Source organism: Mandrillus leucophaeus, unplaced genomic scaffold (genome assembly GCF_000951045.1).
Source record: "Mandrillus leucophaeus isolate KB7577 unplaced genomic scaffold, Mleu.le_1.0 Scaffold412, whole genome shotgun sequence".
Classification (NCBI taxonomy): Eukaryota; Metazoa; Chordata; class Mammalia; order Primates; family Cercopithecidae; genus Mandrillus; species Mandrillus leucophaeus.
Window position 1 is genome coordinate 1,649,325 of NW_012104388.1, and position 20,890 is coordinate 1,670,214.

Consider the following 20,890-nt stretch of genomic DNA (forward strand, 5'->3'; position numbering starts at 1 on the left):
TTTTTTTTTTTGAGATGGAGTCTGGCTCTGTCGCCCAGGCTGGAGTGCAGTGGCCGGATCTCAGCTCACTGCAGAGAATGTTTATTCTTTTAAGGGCCTTTGTTCCTTGATAACTTAGAAGACTGAGATGTTAAGGCAGGTCCTCTCCTTTTTTTAGCTTATGCTTAATTCTCATTGGATATATTTTCCCTACATAATAATTTAGAACTTGTTTTAAGTTTTTGTTATTTCTTTATTTGTAATAGTAGCTACCCCAGTTATGTCTGCAGCATAGGCTTAAAGTCTAAGAGACTGTATGACTATCAGATATTATGGCAACTAGCCTGTTTTAGTTTTCCACACCACAGACAAGGATTATATTTGGACCAGCACACAAAGGGTGACAAATTAAGACTATATTTATGCCCAAATATAGAATACAATAATCACATCACATGTTGTGTAACTCAGAAATTAATGGTAAGTGCCCGGCCTAGATGCAGTGGTCTCTAGTACACTTCCAGGCTAGCCTACATTCAAAATGCTCCAGCTAGGCCAGAAGGGGGAAAGGTGGATTTCTAGTGAGGATCCTGAGGTCCAGATAAGGGTTTTGTTCATTTCTCTGATGAGGATCTCGCCCTAGTGACTTTCTTCTGTATCCCATAGGTAAGGAGAGATGGTCTGATTTATCTACATGATACCTGTGTTTATATTTTGGCTAATCCAAGTGTCTATGACATTTGTCAATATAGCGGTCACATATAACAGCTATGTGCCTTGTCTTTCTTATATTCAGTGATTTACAAGCATTATTAATCCATGAGGTATCAACTATTATAACCTCCACTTTACACGTGACGTTTAGCAAGAGTAAGCAACCTGCCAAAGGTCACGCAGTACATGGTGCAGCAGTGACTCAACCCCAGGGCAGCTAGACTTTACAGCCCAAGTTCTTAGCTATACATATACTTAGTTCATACATATACTACACCTCCACAGTATTTCTCCTCTGATACTAATTTATAACTCAAAAATTATAATAAGATTGAATTCAACAAAATAATTTAAGGTAACACCCATACCAGTAAAAAGAAATCCCTGCTCTGTACAGAGTAGAATTTATGGTTGGCTAGAAAAAGGAGGAAAGAGGTACTTGCTTAAGTTCCAGAAACTCTAGCCAGAGACTGAGAAAACAGGTGGGCAGGAAGTAGGCCACTCACTCTGTCCAGCAGTTCTGATAACTGGGTATACCCAAAGGCAGGTCTAAAGTCTTCCAACGACTTAACAAGGGAAGAAAAAAAATTGCCAACCAGGACAGCTTTCCATCTTTGTAGAGATTTAAACTGTACAATAAGCTTTGTGAATTTTTCACATCACTCACAAAACTGTTCACTTAATGCTTAATTTCATTACATGAAAGTAATGAGTTTGAAGCAGCTTCCCCATGGCGAGAATTACCTGTAAAAACTGTTGCGGTGGCTGGGTCAGCTGAGCCTGAGATGGTTGCTGAACTGAAGTGAGCTGCTGCTCCTGGGAGCTCTGCTGCTGCTGCTGCTGTGTTACTGACAATGTCTGTGACTGTTGCTGTTGTGTAGCAAAAGTAGGATATGCAGTCACCACCTGGCCCATGAGCATAGTACTAGGTACCATGACTGCCCCACAAGCTACAGGAGCAGTCACTAATTTGGTCACAAGTTGTTGACCTTGAGAAAATCTGTTAGAAGAAACAAGGAAAAAAATTGGAGTCCAAAGTACAAGGTATACATCATAAAAGGCAGTGGAGTAAATACTTACCTAAGATAATACCCAATGACGTTGCCAATTTAGTTTTTCAAGGTCTGTATATTCCTACTCTGTTTCATTTTAAAAGATTCCCTTTGGTATAACAGTAAAACAAACAATTCATACAGCAAGAAATACAAAACATTTTTGGATATCCACATTCAAAAGGATAAAGTTAGATCCTTACCTCACATCATAGACAAAGATTAACTTGAAATGGACCAAAGACCAAAATATAAGAGCTAATGCTATAAAACTCTTAGAAGAAAACATAGGGGAAAAGCTTCATGACAATGGATTTAGCAATAACTAGCAACTGACATTAGCAGTAATTTCTTGGATATGATACCGAAAGTACAGGCAACAAAAGAACAGATAAACAGATAAACTGGACTATATCAAATTAAAAATCTTGTGAATCAAAGGGCACTATCAACAGAGTAAAAAGGTAACTCTCCTATCCCACAGATGGAAGAAAATAACTGCCTATCATCTTTCTGATAAGGGATTAATAACCAGAATGTCTAAGAGCTCCTTCAACTCACCAACAATCAACCCAATTAAAAAAAATGGGCAAAGGTCAAACTTGAACAAACATTTCTCCAAAGAAGATACACAAATGGCTAATCAGCACATGAAAAGATGCTCAACATCACTAATCATTAGGGAAATACAAATCATAACCACAACAAGAGGCTACTTTATACCCATCAGGATGGCTATTATAAAAGACAAACAACAATAGAAAATGACCAGTGTTGGCAAGCAAGTAGAGAAATCTTGCGCAGTGCTGGTGGGAATGTAAAAATGGTGCAGCCACTATGAAAACAGTATGCAGTTCCTCAAAAAATTTACTATAGGATTACTATATGAAGGAATTCCACTTCTGCTTACATAACTCCCCAAAATGAAAGCAGGGACTCAAAGAGATATTTGTACACCCATAATCATAAGCAGCGTTATTCACAGGAGCCAAAAAGTAGAAGTAACCCAAGACTCCATTGACAGATGGAATGAATAAGTAAAACACAGTAGAGTGGAATATTACTTAGCCTTAAAAAGGAAAGAAATTCTGACAACTGCTGTAACACGGATGAACCCTGAGAACATTATCCTAAGTAAAATAAGCCATTCACAAAAGGACAAATACTGTATGATTACATTTATATGAGGTACTTAGACTAGTCAAATTTACAGGGACAGAAAATAGAATGGTGGTTGCCCAGGACTGGGGAGAGAAGAATGGGGACTTGTATAACGGGTATGGAGTTTCTGTTTGGGAAGATGAAAAAAGTTCTGGAGATGGTTAGGGGAGATGGTAACAATCGTACTCAATGACAAGGAACTGTATACTTTAAAATGGTTAACATGGTAACTTTTATGTCATTTGCATTTTTCCACAATAAAATTTTTAAAAAATCTATAAAAAAAGAACCTTTTTCTTTTTATAAAATTACTAGGTACCAGGGAGTCAAATACATGTGGCACATGATTCATCTGCTATACTGGCACACAGTTCAAGAATAAACAAAGCTATCATAATGTAATTTTTTTAAACTCTAGGTTTACAGAAGAAATTCACACAAAATTGTATCTTATAAATATAATTCAAAACCAAATGACATTCTAACAGTGAATAAAACTCCTCTCAATTTATGAATTTATCAATGCAGCATAGCATCTGCTGTGCTAGAATTAATTTTTCCCTCTTTCCCTGCTTCCCTTTGCTTATTGAAATGAAAGAACAATAACACAAAAAAATGATGCTTCTTTGTGGAACAATATTATTTCCATTTGCCTTTTCTGTGAGATGAAGTTAGTTTATAACATCGGTCATTACAGTGAGATATGACTCTAACATAGATGTGGCATGACATAACTGTACTTACAAACTGTTTAAAGTATATAATATTACACTTAGTACAGATCTTGAAAATAAAATACTGTATTTTATATATTACACAACCAAATACTTTAATGCAAAACTATAAAGAATTAAAATTGTCCATATTAAGAAAGTCCAAAGAAATAAGTAATATTTACAAAGTACACTTAGTCACAGAAGTGCTAGGTGCTGATTTCTCTGTAATCTTAAATGAAATTAACATCTGAATTAGCCCATGGCTCACTGGTAAATGTGATAAGAACATTTTCTTTAATCTGCTTTCGTGTAACTCACACTTCTGCAGCTTTGTATACACGACTCCCTCTGCCCAGAATGCTTCCCTAGACTCCGTGCCCACACCCACACCAAAAGCCAAGCTCTTGAAGAGTCCGGGCAAGTATCTCTGCCTTAGTGAAGCTTTCCTGACCACACTGTTATTCACCTGCTTGACTCAACCCATGAAACTGCTTACAAAAACAAAACAACAAAACAAAAACAAAAAAACAAACAAAAAACTGCTCACTTCCTCCTTTCTCTTTAGAATACTCTAAACTATTCATCATACCAAACAATACTGATTTGTTTATCTTTCTACTGCTTTTACTAGTCTGGTCTTTCCCTTGGGGAAGGGACGATGCCATACTCATCTAGGTAGGCCTTCAAATGTTTGCTAAGATGTGGTTTCTGTCCTCCTCAATAGATAGATGTTCAGGGAAACGCAACTTAAAACCACAGTTAAAGATCACCTTACCTCAGCCAGACTGGCCATTATTAAAAAGTCAAAAAACAATACACACTGCTGGTGGGAATGTGAGATTTCTCAAAGAAGTAAAAGTAGATCTACCATTTGATCCAGCAATCCCACTACTGGGTATCTACCCAAAGGAAAAGAAGTCATTGTATCAAAAAGACACCTGCATACATATGTTTATCGCAGTACAATTCACAATTCCAAAGATATGGAATCAACCTAAGTGCCCATCAACCAGTGAGTGGATGAAGAAAATGTGGTATGTATACACTATGGACTACTACTCAGCCATAAAAAAAGAATAAAATAATGCATTCTGCAGCAACTTGGATGGAGGTGGAGGCCATTATTCTAAGTGAAGTAACTCAGAAATGGAAAACCAAATACTATATATTCTCACTGGTAAGTGGGAGCTAAGCTATGGGTACAGCAAAGGCATACAGAGTGATATAATAGACTTTGGAGGAGGATGGTGGGGGTGAGGGATAAAAAAAACTATATATTGGATAGAATGGGCACTGCTCACGTGATCAGTGCACTAAAATAAGTCACAGATGGTTGTTTTTCCAGAGCAGGCCACAAAACCTTTCTGTAATACATGTTTAAGCACTTGAGCATTGAAATGACGACACCAAGCTCTGTGTTCAGAGCTCCCTCCCTCATCACCTTAGCTAGCTAGAGACCCCTTGGCTAATTACTGAAAATTCACTTTTTTCTTATCTGGGAAATAAAAGAAGGCCCTCATGTACATTTTCTTTTAATAAATGACAATTTGAGACAACATATTTTGAGCATTTAACAAACTTAAAAAAGGTAAGCTACCCTAACCACTGTTACTACATGGACATTCTCTAGCATCTATATTGAAAAGACAAAAGCTTCACAGTGACACAGAGCCTGTCATAAACCTTTTCTAACAATGTGCTGTAGAATCTGTATTCTATAATATCTTGCAGCATATTTTTGGACAAGAAACAAAATTTGTTGTTACCCTTTAATTATGAAGTCTTTAAACAATGAATAAATTATGTGTTTTTATTTCAAATTTAAGAACACTGGCTGCAGTGAGCAACACATTAAAGTCACATTAAAAATTTTGATTAAAAAATCAAATTATTGTTTTCTAATTAATCGGTTTACAATTTTCAAAATAACAAATGAAATATGACAACTACCTTATCTGCCTGTCCTGAGTGAATGTAGTTACTGCAGCACTCTGGGTGCTGTTTTGCGGCATACTAGATGGAATCTGGACCATGCTTCCGGCTGCAGGCTGAGAAATCACCATAGTGTTATACAGTGGGGCTGTAAGAGTGCTCTGTGTCTGACTGGGTAGAGATGTTTGCTGACTGTGCCCACTCAGTACATTTTGTTGACTCTGTTAAAAATAAAGAGAGATTTTATAGACAGATTAACTGAAAATAATCATTTGGGAAGTATGCTAGAATTCATCATTCTAACAATATGACAATATAACAGAGAAAGAAGTGGCAGGATATATTACTCTGGGAGAAATATAACCACAAAGGAATGACTCGTGGTAATTGAGAATGAATTAGTCTTGAATATCTTGCTGGAAGGTAAGCTATGACTTTAGAAAGAAGTGTGACTATAATAGAGATGATATAAAATATACCCGAAGAATTTCTGTTAAATGCCCAAAGTGAATAACTAATTAGTGGGTATTTTGCTATTTTTCATTTAAATCCTTGGGATTTACAGTCACAGATGTACAGTAATTGCCAATATTTTCTGGAATAGTCAATAAACCATTACTGCCCCCCTCCCCGCCCCAACAGTCTATTCTGCACCAGCAGGCTTGCTGGTCAGCCTCTTGAGCAAGTCATACCTTTTTAACATACAGAAATAGTCTAAGTTACAGTAACTTGGTATAATTACTAGACTACATCTTTAAACAGATTGTGACATATTTTAAAGCTTGGCTGGGTGCAGTGGCTCATGCCTGTAATCCCAGCACTTTGGGAGGCTGAGGTGGGCGATCACCTGAGGTCAGGAGTTCGAGATCAGCCTGACATGTGAAACCTCATCTCTAACAAAAATACAAAAATTAGCCCGGCGTGGTGGCGGGTGCCTGTAATCCCAGCTATTCAGGAGGTTGAGGCAGGAGAATCGCTTGAACCCAGGAGGCAGAGGTTTCAATGAGCTAAGATCATGCCATTGCACTTCAGCCTGGGCAACAGGAGCAAAACTCTGTCTCAAAAAAAAAAAAAAAAAAAAGCTGAAAATATTTGATACTAATATGATTAGCACAAAATATTTTCATGATCACTTTCAATGCTATACTTTCTAAATATGATTAAATTTTGAAATGATATTTTATCATTAGAGCTTTATTTCTGTTTCAGCAATAGTGTGCATTCCAAACACTGACCACTCCATAGCCCGCTGTGCTCAGGTAATTGTGCAATCAACATTACCTGAGTTGAAGTACTACTCTGTAAAGTCTGTTGTTGTATCATGTGTTGAGTTGTGCCAATGTGTCCCGTATTCATTCCACTTTGAATCTGGTTAGTAGGAACAACTTGGCCTTGCATATTTATAGGTGCAAGTTGCTGGATGTTAGATGAATTTCCAGAAGAAAGTTGAACAGAACCAAAATTCAACCCAGGATTTGATTGCTGCAAAAACATCTTTAAAAATAAAGATTATGTTAAAATGAGCTTTGTAGATTGAAAAGAAGAATGAGAGCATTAAAAAGAAGGCAAAATCAAGCTACAAAGTACATTTAAAAAGCAAGTAACAAGGTTAAGTCACTTTGAAGAATTAGCAATAAATAATTAGTGAATAAAACACGAAACTTCATATTCAATCTTTCAGTTATCTTAATTCTATGTTTCCAATTGTCAGAAAAAGTATAACTCGGTGCTACTCAGTCTGTGGACTGACAGCTCTGTATCACTTATCATTTATACTTTATAACATCAGACAGAAGTAGTTTTCACTCCGTTTCCCTTTACCAAAGTCACAGTCTCCTGGAGTGGTCCTGCTGGTTGGTCATGTAAGACTAATTTGAATCATACATACTGGTAGTTTAATAAAAATATTACTGATGATTGATTTATAAATTCTGTACCCAAGAGGTACCTAAAACTTGATGTAAAATATAATTTTTATATTATGGATTCAAACTTACTAAAATTTGGACTGGTAAAAAAGATGACTGGAGAAACAAGGATGTTGACAGAAATACCCTCAGGAATGAATTATCTTTAGAGACTGTAAAGTATAATCATACTGAGTAGGTAACCAGTGAATATTTAACTGAATTGATAAAACGTATCTCTTGCATCTCACTTTTAATTAAGAAAAGTTAACTTTGCTAGAAATCCAAAATGTGAATGGGATGCTTTGTTTGTGTTCAAATATAACAATTACCTGCAGCCCCTGGCCATGGACCATCTGAAGTTGTTCTTGAATTTTTCTTAGTTCTTCTTGTTGCCGATGAATATTTGCTTCTATCATGCGTGTCCGTTGTTCCAACTGGTCTTTCAGATGTTGCATGGCTCCTAATTGAGCTGAAAACTGAAACTGAAGTACCACGTATGGCAAAAGTACAAAATATTTTAGAATTACTTACTCCTTATAACTGTGCAATCTGAAAAGTAAGCAGTGTAACATGAGTGAAGGATGCTATGCTGATTATGCCCCTTAGTTCCTAATCCACCCATCTTTGCTCTGCTTTGTGATATTGGACCTGGATCTTCAAAATATTTCTCCTTTGCCAGCAGGCACAAAGTTATCCACATCAGTAGGTGGTGCTGGAGGGACACTGCCAAGAAAGGTGCTCAACTCCTGGTTCTGGTGCTTTTCCTTCTTGCTCTTATGTCGGGAAGCCAACGGGAAGCTTCCCAGTTAGCCTTGTCAGCTCCCCGGCAGGTGGCTTTCCAGCAAGTCTCAATGACATCCTAGCGGGCAGCTTCCCTGAAAGCTTTACCAGTACCCCAGCTGATGCTTCCAGCTCTCTAGCTCTAATCTGCGGCATGTCAGTGAACTTCTCTATTACCCAGTTGCTATAGCCACATCTGCCCCAAGAAGATCTGTGTCTTAGCCTGGCATGGGGGGAGGAGGTTGGCAGTTTGGGGGGAGTCTTTTAAGTATGTTCCTTCCTTGGGTACTCTCCATCTGCCTTACAGAGTGGTTGCTCTCTGCATCTGCTATTTCTATATTCTTTTTTTGTTTGTTTGAGATAGGATCTCCCTGTCATCCAGGCTGTTGAGCAGCAGTGTGATCATGGCTCACTGCAGCCTTAACTTTCTGGGTTCAAGAGATCCTCCCATTTCAGCCTCCCCAGTGGCTGGGACCACAGGCATGCACCACCACACCTGGCTAATACAAAAATGTATTTTTTGGCCAGGTGCGGTGGCTCACATCTGTAATCCCAGCACTTTGGGAGGCCGAGGCAGGTGGATCACGAGGTCAGGAGATCGAGACCATCCTAGCTGACACAGTGAAACCCTGTCCCTACCAAAAAATACAAACAAAATTAGCTGGGCGTGGTGGCGGGCGCCTGTAGTCCCAGCTGTTCTGGAGGCTGAGGCAGGTGAATGACATGAACCCGGGAGGCAGAGCTTGCAGTGAGCTGAGATCACGCCACTGCGTTCCAGCCTGGACAACAGAGCGAGACTCTGTCTCAAAATAAATAAATAAATAAAAATTTAAAAATACATATATATAGTTGAAATAGGGTCTTCCTATGTTGCCTATGCTACTCTTGAACTCTCTGGCTCAAGCAGTCCTCCTCCTTCAGCCTTCCAAAGTGCTGAGAATATAGGCATAAGCCACCACACCTAGCCTTATTCCTATATTCTTTAGGTTCTCTTTACTTCTTTTAGGAGTTAATCTGTGTTACCGTTAATACTTTTTTATATTATTCCTGTTCAAATTTCCGGTATGCTTCTGGCTTCTGACTGGATATTGACTGATTACACATACACCCTGGATTTACAAGACCTGAGCTCATATTGTGGCTATCACTTACTGGAAAAAAATGTAACTACTTTTTTTTTTTTTGAGACAGAGTCACCCAGGCTGGAATGCAGTGGCGTGATCATGGCTCATTGCAGCCTCAACCACCCAGGCTCAAGCGATCCTTGCACTTCAGCCTCCCAAGTGGCTGGGACTACAGGCATATGCCACCATGTCCGGCTAATTTTTTTTTTTTTTTAAGAGATGGGGTCTCACATGTTGCCCAGTCTGGTGTTGAACTCCTGAGCTCAGGCAATCCTCCCACAAGCCACCGTGCCCAGTCGTATTTAAACTTCTTAGCTTCATTTTTACCCCTTAACAAAGGAAAAAGTAGTCTGCACCTGGAGTTAATTTGTATCAATTTCTGTCATCCCTAGAATGTCCTCTATGTGTACATGAGTAGAATTACTCAAAGTTGCAAACATCTGACAGATAACCAATAATAATATTTTCACTTCTATCTTCAATGGAAACTATCCTCAGGTAAGTATAGAACATGGGCTTTTAAAGACTAGGCAAGTATGAATGAACAAACACATACATGAATGAAAATAAAATTATGTTTTCAATCTTATTTCTCTGTTTCATTTGAGTCATGAGCAGCTCCTATTTTCTTCTACTTATAATTTAGCCACATTTGGTGATTCATCTCTTAAGTCTACACAGGCTCTTTAATTATTCCCATGAATTTTCAGTACATGATAACGTGTAAGAGCAGGAAGAGTTTCTCTTTATTGGAAGGAAATCTGTCTTAGAGAGTCTTAAAGTAGCCTCTTACAGTGAACTGTGTGTAAAAGCGAGAAATGTCCTTCCCATCCAAAGCTTTTTAACTCCATCTTGAATAGTTTGTATTCGGGATAGTAAATTACGTTTCAGAGCACACAACTTTGATTTCGGAAATTAACAATAACCAGACCATATCATATATTATATTATACTAGCTTGAGAAAATATAAATTAATTTAGTACCTCAACTCCCTCAAGCTTTTTTTTTTTTTTTTTAATTAGACAATGTGTTATAATTATGGCCAAGCATGGTGGCTCACAGCTGTAATCCCAGGACTCTGGGAGGCTGAGGTGGGCAGAATGCTTGAGTCCAGGAGTTTGAGACCAGCCTGGGCAACAGGGTGAAACCCCGTCTTTACTAAAAATATAAAAATTAGCCAGGTGTGGTGGCATGCACCCGTAGTCCCAGCTACTTGGGAGGCTGAGGAGGGAAGATCGCCTGAGCCCAGGAAGCAGAGGCTGCAGTAAGCCAAGATAGCGCCACTGCACTCTAGTCTGGATGACAGGGTGAGGCGGCGTCTCAAAAAATTAAAAAATAAAAAAGTTACATTTATATCATACAAATGTTATTTTATTATAACTAAAGTTATTTGTACCCTTGGACAAGCATTATATTGCTATCACTTAAAAGGATTTCTATCAAGTACAAAAATAAAATAGTAACAAACACAGAAGGCAGGATAACAGGAACTAAAACCACAGAACTGAGGGAAAGCATTTGGTTTTATTAGTGAACAAAATGTGAGATATGAATGCTTACTAACATTTTTGACATAGTACATATCTTTTATTTCATGAAAATATTCCCATAAAATGTTAAGAAATGCTTTAGAATCCTGAGATTAAAAAACTAATAATATAGAAAGTATGTATCTCCTATCATATATGTATAACTTAAATAACCATATAAGATAGACCTTTTTTTTTTTTTTTTTTTGAGATGGAGTCTCACTCTTGTTGCCCAGGTAAGAGAGCAGTGGCGTGATCTCGGCTCACTACAACGTCCGCCTCCTGGGTTCAAGCCATTCTCGTTACTCAGCTTCTCAAGTAGCTGGGATTGCAGGTGCCCGCAACCACACCCGGCTGATATTTGTATTTTTAGTAGAGACGGGGTTTCCCCAGGTTGGCCAGGCTGGTCTCGAACACCCTACCTCAGGTGATCCACCTGCCTCAGCCTCCCAAAGCGCTGGGATTACAAGAGTGAGCCACCACGCCCGGCCCAGAGAGAGCTATTTTTAAAAAAATACTGTTTTTACCTATTATTAATGATCATTCCTTGAAATCAAGACCTGCTAAGTTAAGGTATATTTAATGCCAAACAAAACAGAAAAGTTGAAGAAAAATACTATTTCTCCGTAGTATTTTTAATGTGTTTGAGGCACTGAAAGAGTACAGAGTGATAAATTACAAGTTGGGAAGTTAGGCTCCAAAGTAACGCAGTATCACTTTTGGAATTACTCCCCCCTTTTCTCGCTACTTTCCACTTTCAGGCCTCCTTCTGAACTTAGGCCAAGAAACAATTCTAGAAAGTTTTCCTTCACTTCCTCAGATGGCATTAAGGATTCACACAATGTGCTTACATATCGACTTATATACCTTCAGCACAGGCAATATAATGTGGAATTGTAGTTATCTGTCGTTCCCTCTAGATGTAATGGTTTTTTAGTATAGATATTATATTTGTACTGTCAGCATCTGCAATGCCTGTTACACACAAGGAACTCAATAAATAGCGAAAGAATGAATATACAAATAAAGTTACTCAATTCTTCCAATATTCATTGGAAGAACAAAATGCACAGCTACATTTCATCTTTAATATCTTTATGTCTATAGTGTTTCTCAATGAGGGAGTGTTATGGCATATTAAGCAAGACAATTCTTTGTTGTGCAAGACTGTCATGCATCCTGAAAGATAATTAGGATTCCTGGACCATGCTCACTAAGGGCCAGTGATACCCCACAATCATTACGACAACCAAAAATGTCCCCAGATATTCTAAATGGCCCCAGTTAAGATTCACTGCATCTGTAACTATAATTATATATGTGCGTGCGTGCGTGTGTGTGTGTGTGTGTATGTGCTCCTACCTCGGCCTCCCAAGTAGCTGTGCTTACAGGTGCTTGCCAGCAAGCATGGATTTTTTTTTTTTAAATTACATTAGCTTAAAAGCAATTTATCATTTTCAAATATGCAACTGAAACAAAAACCAAAAAATACCTGGGACATGCCTTGTGGAATTGGTAAATTTGTAGCTTGAGACATCACTGGCTGTGTTAATGATGAACCAACAGACTGGGAATTTATGGACTAGAGCAAAATAAAAAATAACACTGAAGTGATTCTCATTCCCATACATGAGTACTTCCAGCAGAAATATCAATATGATATTCATATTAATAAACTTACCATTTGCCTCATATTTTTGTTAGCTGAATACAGCTATGTCTTCCCGTCTATACTGGAAAGGCCTGTTCCCTATTTATATTTTATTTTCCAAGGAACTTCCTATAGTACACCTTGAACAAGCTCTCAATAAAAGCTGGCCAGACTTAAGACAATTGGTATTTGAACTCAGACATAAAACAGTTATCAATTATGAGCTTTCCACAATTTAAAAAAAAAAAAACTAACATTTTACTTGAAAAATAATTGAAAGGACTGATACACATGACAACCACTTCACACAAAAAAGGGAAGTCTTGAGCGTCACATATCAGTAACTATTTTGATCTTTACACAGAGGGGTAAAAAAATCAATGAATTTCTGAAGATTTAGATCATTTTTTCCCCTTTTAATAAGTCTTTATTCAGAAGAATATCCACTAAAGAGCTTACCTGACTACTAAATGATGACCTTCTTTGCACCATCTTCTCATGAGCTGGTAAATGCTGCCTGGGCGGAGTGCTCGTATCTGTCGGGATCTTGGTTGGTGTTGCTGAAGTCATTCAACAAAATCAGAAGAGCATTAGTACTTTGTAAAATATACTTTTTAAAGATTAATCTCGGCCAGGCGCGGTGGCTCAAGCCTGTAATCCCAGCACTTTGCGAGGCCGAGATGGGCGGATCGCGAGGTCAGGAGATCGAGACCATCCTGGCTAACACGGTGAAACCCCTCTCTACTAAAAAATACAAAAAAGTAGCCGGGTGAGGTGGCGGGCGCCTGTAGTCCCAGCTACTCGGGAGGCTTAGGCAGGAGAATGGCGTCAACCCGGGAGGCGGAGCTTGCAGTGAGCTGAGATCCGGCCACTGCACCCCAGCCTGGGTGACAGAGCTAGACTCCGTCTCAAAAAAAAAAAAAAAAGATTAATCCCAAAATGCATTTCAGTTAATAAAAATGGCTTTTGAATTATTTTTCCAAACCATTCAATGAAAGTGAAGTCCATGACAGATGATTCAATATAGTTACTTCTATCTTTTTATGAGCACAAAGAAAATATTTTAAATAGGAAAACTTTAAATACAAAAAGTTACTAATTTAATGACAATTATACAAGTCTTCATAAAGAGAAGACAATAAAAAAAACTTTCAAAAAGCAAACCTAAGAACACTTACTGGCCCTACAGTAAAAAACACAATAAATAGTTGCCTTTCTTTCTGAGGGCTGATTAAAAACACCACCACCACCATTACCACCTACACATTTTAACAGGCTACTTGAAGAACTTAATTCTTTGCTAAAAGTGGGCAACGTGCCTTTAACTCACTGGAAAGGTTAATATATTTCAGAAATGTAAAAACTTACAATTTTAAAGAAGCATTTGATGAGAAATGCTGATGTAAGTAACTAACAGTTTAGTTACTTTAAAGAAGTCTGCTTTGAAGTAAGGGTACTCACAGGAAGGGTCTGAGACTGCTGTGTGAGATGATTTTCTTGAACTCCGAGAAGAGGCAGAAGGGGTTGGGCTGTGATCAAACCTTTCCAATGCTTCCTTGAGACTGACTGTGTTTATACGATTGTCTGACCCAGAATCTTGGCTCTAAGGAGACAGAGTAAAATAAATGTTTTCTTGTGGTTCAGTTCAGAGATCTCAAATTCACAATACTGTTATCAACAACAAAAAAAAATCAGTTTTTGTCTGTAACAAGGCAAAAGTACCTGTATGTACATACACATGTAAAGAAATGAAAATTTATGTGTTATAGCCAGAAAGTTTTGGCTTCATTTACTATTTAAAAAAAACAGAAGAATGAAGTTGGAATCTCTTACACCATATGCAAAAATTAACTCAAGACCAGGTGTGGTGGCTCACACCTGTAATCTCAGCACTTTGGGAAGCTGAGGCAGGTGGACCACCTGAGGTCAGGAGTTTGAGACCAGCCTGGCCAACATGGTGAAACCCCTTCTCTACACCAAAACTATAAAAATTAGCCAGGTATGGTGGCAGGTGCCTGTGATCCCAGCTACTTGGGAGGCTGAGGCAGGAGAATCCCCTGAACCAAGGAGGCGAAGGTTGTAGTCCCCCGAGATCCTGCCACTGCATTCCAGCCTGGGCAAAAGAGCAAGACTCCATCTCAAAAAAAAACACAAAAAAACAAAAACAAAAACAAAAAATCAACTCAAAATGAATCGCAGACCTAAACGTTAACAGCTAAAACTATGTAACACTTAGAATAAAACATAGGGGAGAAAGCCAGGTGAATGCCTGTGATGCCAACTACCCAGGAAGCTGAGGCAAGAGAACTGCTTAAGCCCAGGAGCTAGTGTCATAGTTTCATAAAGCGACACTAATCTTTCCCATCACCAATGTTTCTTTCTCCATCATCTCATTCTCATCTGTATACAAACATGCTGTTATTTCTCTCAACTTAAAAAAAAAAAAAAAAAAAAGGCAAAAACTTCCTTTAAGCCCACTTTCCCTTCCTACCACTGCCCCATTTCTCATCTCTTTGTAGCAAAACCCCTCCCTATTCACTGTCCCTAATTCCCCCATCCTGGAAAATTCTCTTTTAAACCCACTCTAATCATGCTTTCACCCACACTATTACTCCACAAAATCTGTTATTATTGATCACCAATGAATTAAATGTTAAAGTCAATGCTCAGTTCTCAGCACTCATCTAAAATTCAACTTATTTCAGCTGAATCTGATAAAACTGATCATTCACTCCTCACTGATACTCTTGTCTTCTAAGTAACTACCTGGTTTTATTCCTAACCTACTAGTTATTACCCCCCTGTTGTTGACTCTTCCTTGTCTCCATCACCTCTTAATACTGGAGTGCTCTAAGACATACCCATCCCCTTGGTGATCCCATCAAGACTCATGTTTTTTTTTTTTTTTTTTTTTGAGACGGAGTCTCACACTGTCACCCAGGCTGGAGTGCAGTGGCCGGATCTCAGCTCACTGCAAGCTGCGCCTCCCGGGTTTATGCCATTCTCCTGCCTCAGCCTCACGAGTAGCTGGGACTACAGGCGGCCACCACCTCGCCTGGCTGTTTTTTGTATTTTTTAGTAGAGACGGGGTTTCACCATGTTAGCCAGGATGGTCTCGATCTCCTGACCTCATGATCCGCCCATCTCGGCCTCCCGAAGTGCTGGGATTACAGGCTTAAGCCACTGCGCCCGGCCAAGACTCACGATTTTTAAACCATCCACACACTGAAGTTTCTCAAAAATATCTCAGAAGGACCTTGTCCCTAAACCCCAGGTGGATCATGATGCTGGCAGTAAATATGGTGAGAAAGTAGACATAGCTGGAGTGTATTTTGGAAATAGGGCAATTTAGGATTTACCAGGATTGAATCTTTGCATGGAGGAAAAAGAAGGATAATTAATCTCTGTATTACTTAAGTTTTCATAATGGTCCCCTAATCAAGAAACCCTAGATTTTAAGAACTTTTCTCAGAAAATAATGTCTTTTACCAAAACATACTATATCCTCTTCTTCTAAACATACAAAACCTCTTTCGAAAAGTTCTTTCGGATCTATGAAAGCAAGGAAGTTGTCTGCATTATTCAATGCTGTATTCTCAGCATCTAGAGCCATGCTGGGTAGAATGTACCCATTTGTTGAATGACTGGATGACATCCACCATATTGTCCCCTGGAATGCTGCCTATTTAAGTCAAGTTTTATATAGATTTTTGACTCTTTTCATTCCACTTCTTTTCTGCAGGTCCAAAAATACTGTGGTAGGCAACTTCTGACATGGCTCACAATTCCTGCCTCCTGGTATTCGTGCCCTTGTATAATCCTCCAACCTTGAGTGTGGGCTGGACCTACTGATTTCCTTCTATAATAAATAGAATAGACAAAAGTGGTGAAATATCAATTCTGTGATTAGGTTACAAAAGACTGTGACTTCCAACTTGTAGTTTCTCTCCCTGGCTCATCTTGCATGCTTGCTCTGATGGAAAAGGTCACCTAGAAAGGAACTGAGGATAGCCTTCAGCCAGTAAAAAACCAAGGCCCTCAGTCCAACTGCCCATGAGGAACTTGTGTGCCAGCAACCACTAAGTGAGGTGGAAACAGATTCCACCTCAGTTGAACTTTGAGATGACTGTGGCTCCCACCAACACCTTGATTACAGCCTCATGACAGAATCTGAAGTAGAGGGCCCAGCTAAACTGTGCCGGGATTCTTGATTCACCAAACTAGGAGATAAGAAGTGTGTTGTTTTATATCACTAAATTTTGGAGTTAGTTGTTACACAGCTACAGATAACCAATGTACTACACTTTTGACCTGATATAACAAAAAAGAAACCAGAGTTCAAATTCTGACTATAATTTCCCAGCCAGTGTCTTTAGGGGAGATTTTTTTCCCCTCTTGAAACTCCAATTTCAGTATTTTCAAAGTGGGGGTATTATCTACCAGATAAAAGTATCTGAAGTGTAAATTATATTTCATAATTCATATAAATAACCTAGCCAGAGACTAGTACATCACTGGGAATAAATGGTAGTTTTAATCTGAGATCAGATATGTCTCTCATCCAATCTTCTTTTTAGAGGCAGGTGAGACTCTAAAATATTAAACTAAAAATAAGTAGTAAAGTATAATCATATCCCTGTTATAAGTGAGGAAATAAAGTATTTGAAAAATAATTTTCCTATTAATTTTCGAGTTTCATCTTTCATTGGAGAGAAATTAAAAATCATGTTTTTTAAATTGTAAGAAACATACTTTGTCAGCAGCTGTCTCAGGAAGAGACTCTTCAATGCCAAGTTCTCGTCGTCTTTCAGCCCTAACTTCTGCATAACTACAAATGGAAAAAATAATCAAATTTTAGTGTTTGGTCATTCATTTAAAATACTGCACAGTTGTAACTATTCAGTGTTATGTGTCTCATCTGCTCATCTAGACTATTTGCTATGTGCTACACAAACCTAAAATATACCTGTAATGTCTTAATTTAACTTGCATTTTTCTAGGTATCTTAAAGTTTCAAACACTGCTGTAAATGATCCATAACCCCACAATACTTAAATTAAGAAAAACTGGGTAAAGGAAGTGTATGCTTATCTACCTACAGTTTTCCTTTTACATGACTGACACTGCTACATAAATGACAGTAATAACTTCTGCTGTAAAGCGCAAAACTTGTATCAAGCCTTATATATTTATATCATTCCTATATTTATATATAATGCTTATAGCAACATTGAAAGGATGTATCAGAAATTGAGAAAAGAGCACTTTGTAGTTCTTTAACAAGTTACGCATAAAAGTTACATTGCCAAAATCATCATAGGATGTTACAATAATTCAGAAATTCTCTAAAAGAATTATTACCTTACTACAGTGTGAGTACAAACAATAAACTCTGGCCTTGAATTCCACTGATGGTAAGTGATATAATAATGAGTCTGAAGCCAAATCCACTGTTGCCCTTTAGTCAGGAACCTATAATAACATGATTTGCCTTTCCCATATTGCATTACTAAAAGGAAAATAGAAAAATATTTTTTCTTTAATTCATATTAGTTACAAAGAATCTGTTTTTTAACCAAAAGTTATTTACATTTAAGTTTACATACACTATTCTTTTTCAGGCCTTTTGATAACATATATGTCAATATGAAAATGTTATTCTTTACAGCTAGTTTAAGGTCCCAAGCAATGATAAGATCTTCCACAGTGCCTAACTCAGAGCTAGTCACTGCTGATCTTACAATCTTTCCATACACAATTAACTTCCAAATACTTAAGAATTCACACTGCTGACTTCCTCCTGCCTAGATACACAGAGGGTAATAACAATAAATAATCACCCCTGAGTTTTTTCTCCTAGCTACTCTGGCAGGCACAGAACCTTCAAAGCATTTAATTTTAAACCTTAACTAACCAAAATCAAAGTAACTTCACTGTCTAAAGTAACTGAGTGCAGTAACTGCCAAAACATGTGCTGTAGGTTTTAAGTTCTGAAGCCTTTTAACAGATATTAAGCAAAAAAATGGGTTTTGGGCTGGGTGTGGTGGCTCACGCCTGTAATCTCAGTACTTTGGGAAGCAGAGGTGGGCGGATCACTTGAGGTCAGGTGTTTCCCTGTCTTCCTTGACTAAAAAGTCTTTTTTGTATGGACCAATATTTGGTGGAACAAAGCTTAGGAAATGCTGGTCAAGGATCTCTCAATCTCTCCCCCAACTCCCCCTACCTTGCCGCCACCGCCTCTCACTCTCTAAGGTGGAAATCAAGGTCTACAAACAAACTTGCTGTCCAAAGTTACCCAGCTAGTTAATACAGGTATCAGCTCTTTACACAACATCATGGCACTTAATGCCCACATCTTTTGTGCTGAAATGACTTTACTCTGAAAATTTTCCACAGAGTTAATGCTATTATACAACCTGCTTCATTTTCATACACAGAGGTTTATAAAAGCAGCATAAAATGTCATGAAAAAGTCTAAAATATCTAGTTAGGTTTTAGTGAACACTCAAGAGGGTAAGCATCTGGGAGGAGGATCAGAGAAGCAAATAAAACATATCATTAAGACAAACCTCATCATTAAAACAAACTTCTAAAATAAATACAAGTGATAAAAGAGTCGGCCTAGGCTCCAATCCTGTCTCTGCCACCAATGAGCTATGAAATTATGGGTGAATTATTTAGCCTTACTGTGTTTTCAGCTTACTCATGAAGACAATAATAGTATCTACCTTTTAGAACTGTGATGGAGAATAATGGAGGTAATAGATGTAAAGGATTTAGAACACTGCCTGGCACAAAGGATGATAACGCTCCTGCTCTAACAACAATAATAATAAGCAGGTAACACCAAGCACTTACTATGAGCTTTCTAAGACAGATTTTCCAAACATGTAGCTAGCTCCTGAAAAGATTCACATGCCTCAAAATCAAAATTTAGGAAACAATATTCCAAAAGTTTGACATATTACAATTTTCAAAGGAATCTACTTCTCTTACTCCAGATATAGAGCTCACATGCTTCAGGACAAGGTGTATCAGATGCTATATTATGAAATTCTACTTATTATAAAAATAGGAACAAGTTTAATTTAAACTTGATCAATGATTCCCACTAGATTGGTTATATACACAGAGCAAAATCTTTTAGTACATTTCAAAAATATGAAAATGATTATAAATCTGTGTCTTAGACCTATAATTTCAGGATGCGACTTCTGTTTATATAAAAGTTATTATCACCAGAAATGTTAAAATCTACTTACAGTGCTCATGACATTTCGCCAAATTCTCTAGGTCATCCACATGATAGTAATCATAGCCTGATGTTCCCAGAACTTCAAATGGCAAATATCCTATTATAGGTGGTGCCCTAAATTACACACAAAAATCATTATTATAAGTTTTTCCATAAAAAGAAATATTCCAACTAGAAACAAAATTGGGGGGGAGGTTTTATTTTTCAAAAAATGGGAACAGGTTTCAAAGTCCTAATTTAAAAAAGAGTTTCCCCTTGAAATCCATTAATTTTAAGAATTATATAACATGACTATTACCTTTCCATGGAATTAAAAAAGGAATTACCTGTGATCTAGAAACAGAAATTTCCATTCTAAACTATGTCTAGATGTAAACTCTTCATTGGGTTCTTCAACAGTGCACATTTCCTACAAATAAATAATTAAAATTTATAAATACTTTGTGTCCTTAAGAATATTAAATATTGCTACATATAAAAATAAAAGTCATGGCCAGGCGCGGTGGCTCACACCTGTAATCCTAGCACTTTGGGAGGTTGAGGTGGGCAAATCACTAAGGTCAGGAGTTCGAGACCAGCCCAGCCAATATGGTGAAACCCCATTTCTATTAAAAATACAAAACATAGCAGGGCACAGTGACGGGTGCCTGTAATCCCAGCTACTCAGCAGGCTGAGGCAGCAGAATCACTTGAACCCAGGAGGTAGAGGTTAAATAAATAAATTGTCATTACTAGATAACTTTTCCTAAACAAGTTAGTTGTTTCTATGTATGTATGTATATGTTTACTTATTTGTTTCAGACAAGGTCTCACTCTGTCACTCAGGCTGGAGTGCAGTGGTGTGATCTCAGCTCACTGCAGCCTCAACATTCTGGGCTCAAGTGATCCTCCTGCCTCAGCATCCTAAGTAGCTGAGACAATAGGGATGCACCACCACACCCGGCTAATTTTTGTATTTTTATTTGTAGAGATGGGGGTCTCACTATGTTGTCCAGGCTGGTTTTCAACTCTTGGGCTCAAACAACCTGCCTATCACAGCCTCCCAAAGTGCTGAGATTCTAGGCATAAGCTAAAATGCAGGCCCTT

At 38.0% G+C, this 20,890-nt stretch overlaps 1 protein-coding gene across 1 annotated transcript in view; it reads right to left on the reverse strand.

The window, feature by feature from the left end:
• CLOCK (clock circadian regulator) overlaps positions 1–20,890 on the reverse strand; it is a 116,125-nt gene that overhangs the window by 9,051 nt on the left and 86,184 nt on the right. Inside the window, exons 13-23 of the mRNA XM_011992501.1 lie at positions 20,131–20,213; positions 19,812–19,918; positions 17,911–18,058; positions 17,302–17,377; positions 14,011–14,152; positions 13,009–13,109; positions 12,391–12,480; positions 7,794–7,946; positions 6,836–7,048; positions 5,573–5,775; positions 1,438–1,693 (exon numbers count right to left, since the gene is read on the reverse strand). Coding sequence (XP_011847891.1) covers positions 1,438–1,693; positions 5,573–5,775; positions 6,836–7,048; positions 7,794–7,946; positions 12,391–12,480; positions 13,009–13,109; positions 14,011–14,152; positions 17,302–17,377; positions 17,911–18,058; positions 19,812–19,918; positions 20,131–20,213 — 1,572 coding nt within the window. The remainder of the gene's footprint in view (positions 1–1,437; positions 1,694–5,572; positions 5,776–6,835; positions 7,049–7,793; positions 7,947–12,390; positions 12,481–13,008; positions 13,110–14,010; positions 14,153–17,301; positions 17,378–17,910; positions 18,059–19,811; positions 19,919–20,130; positions 20,214–20,890) is intronic.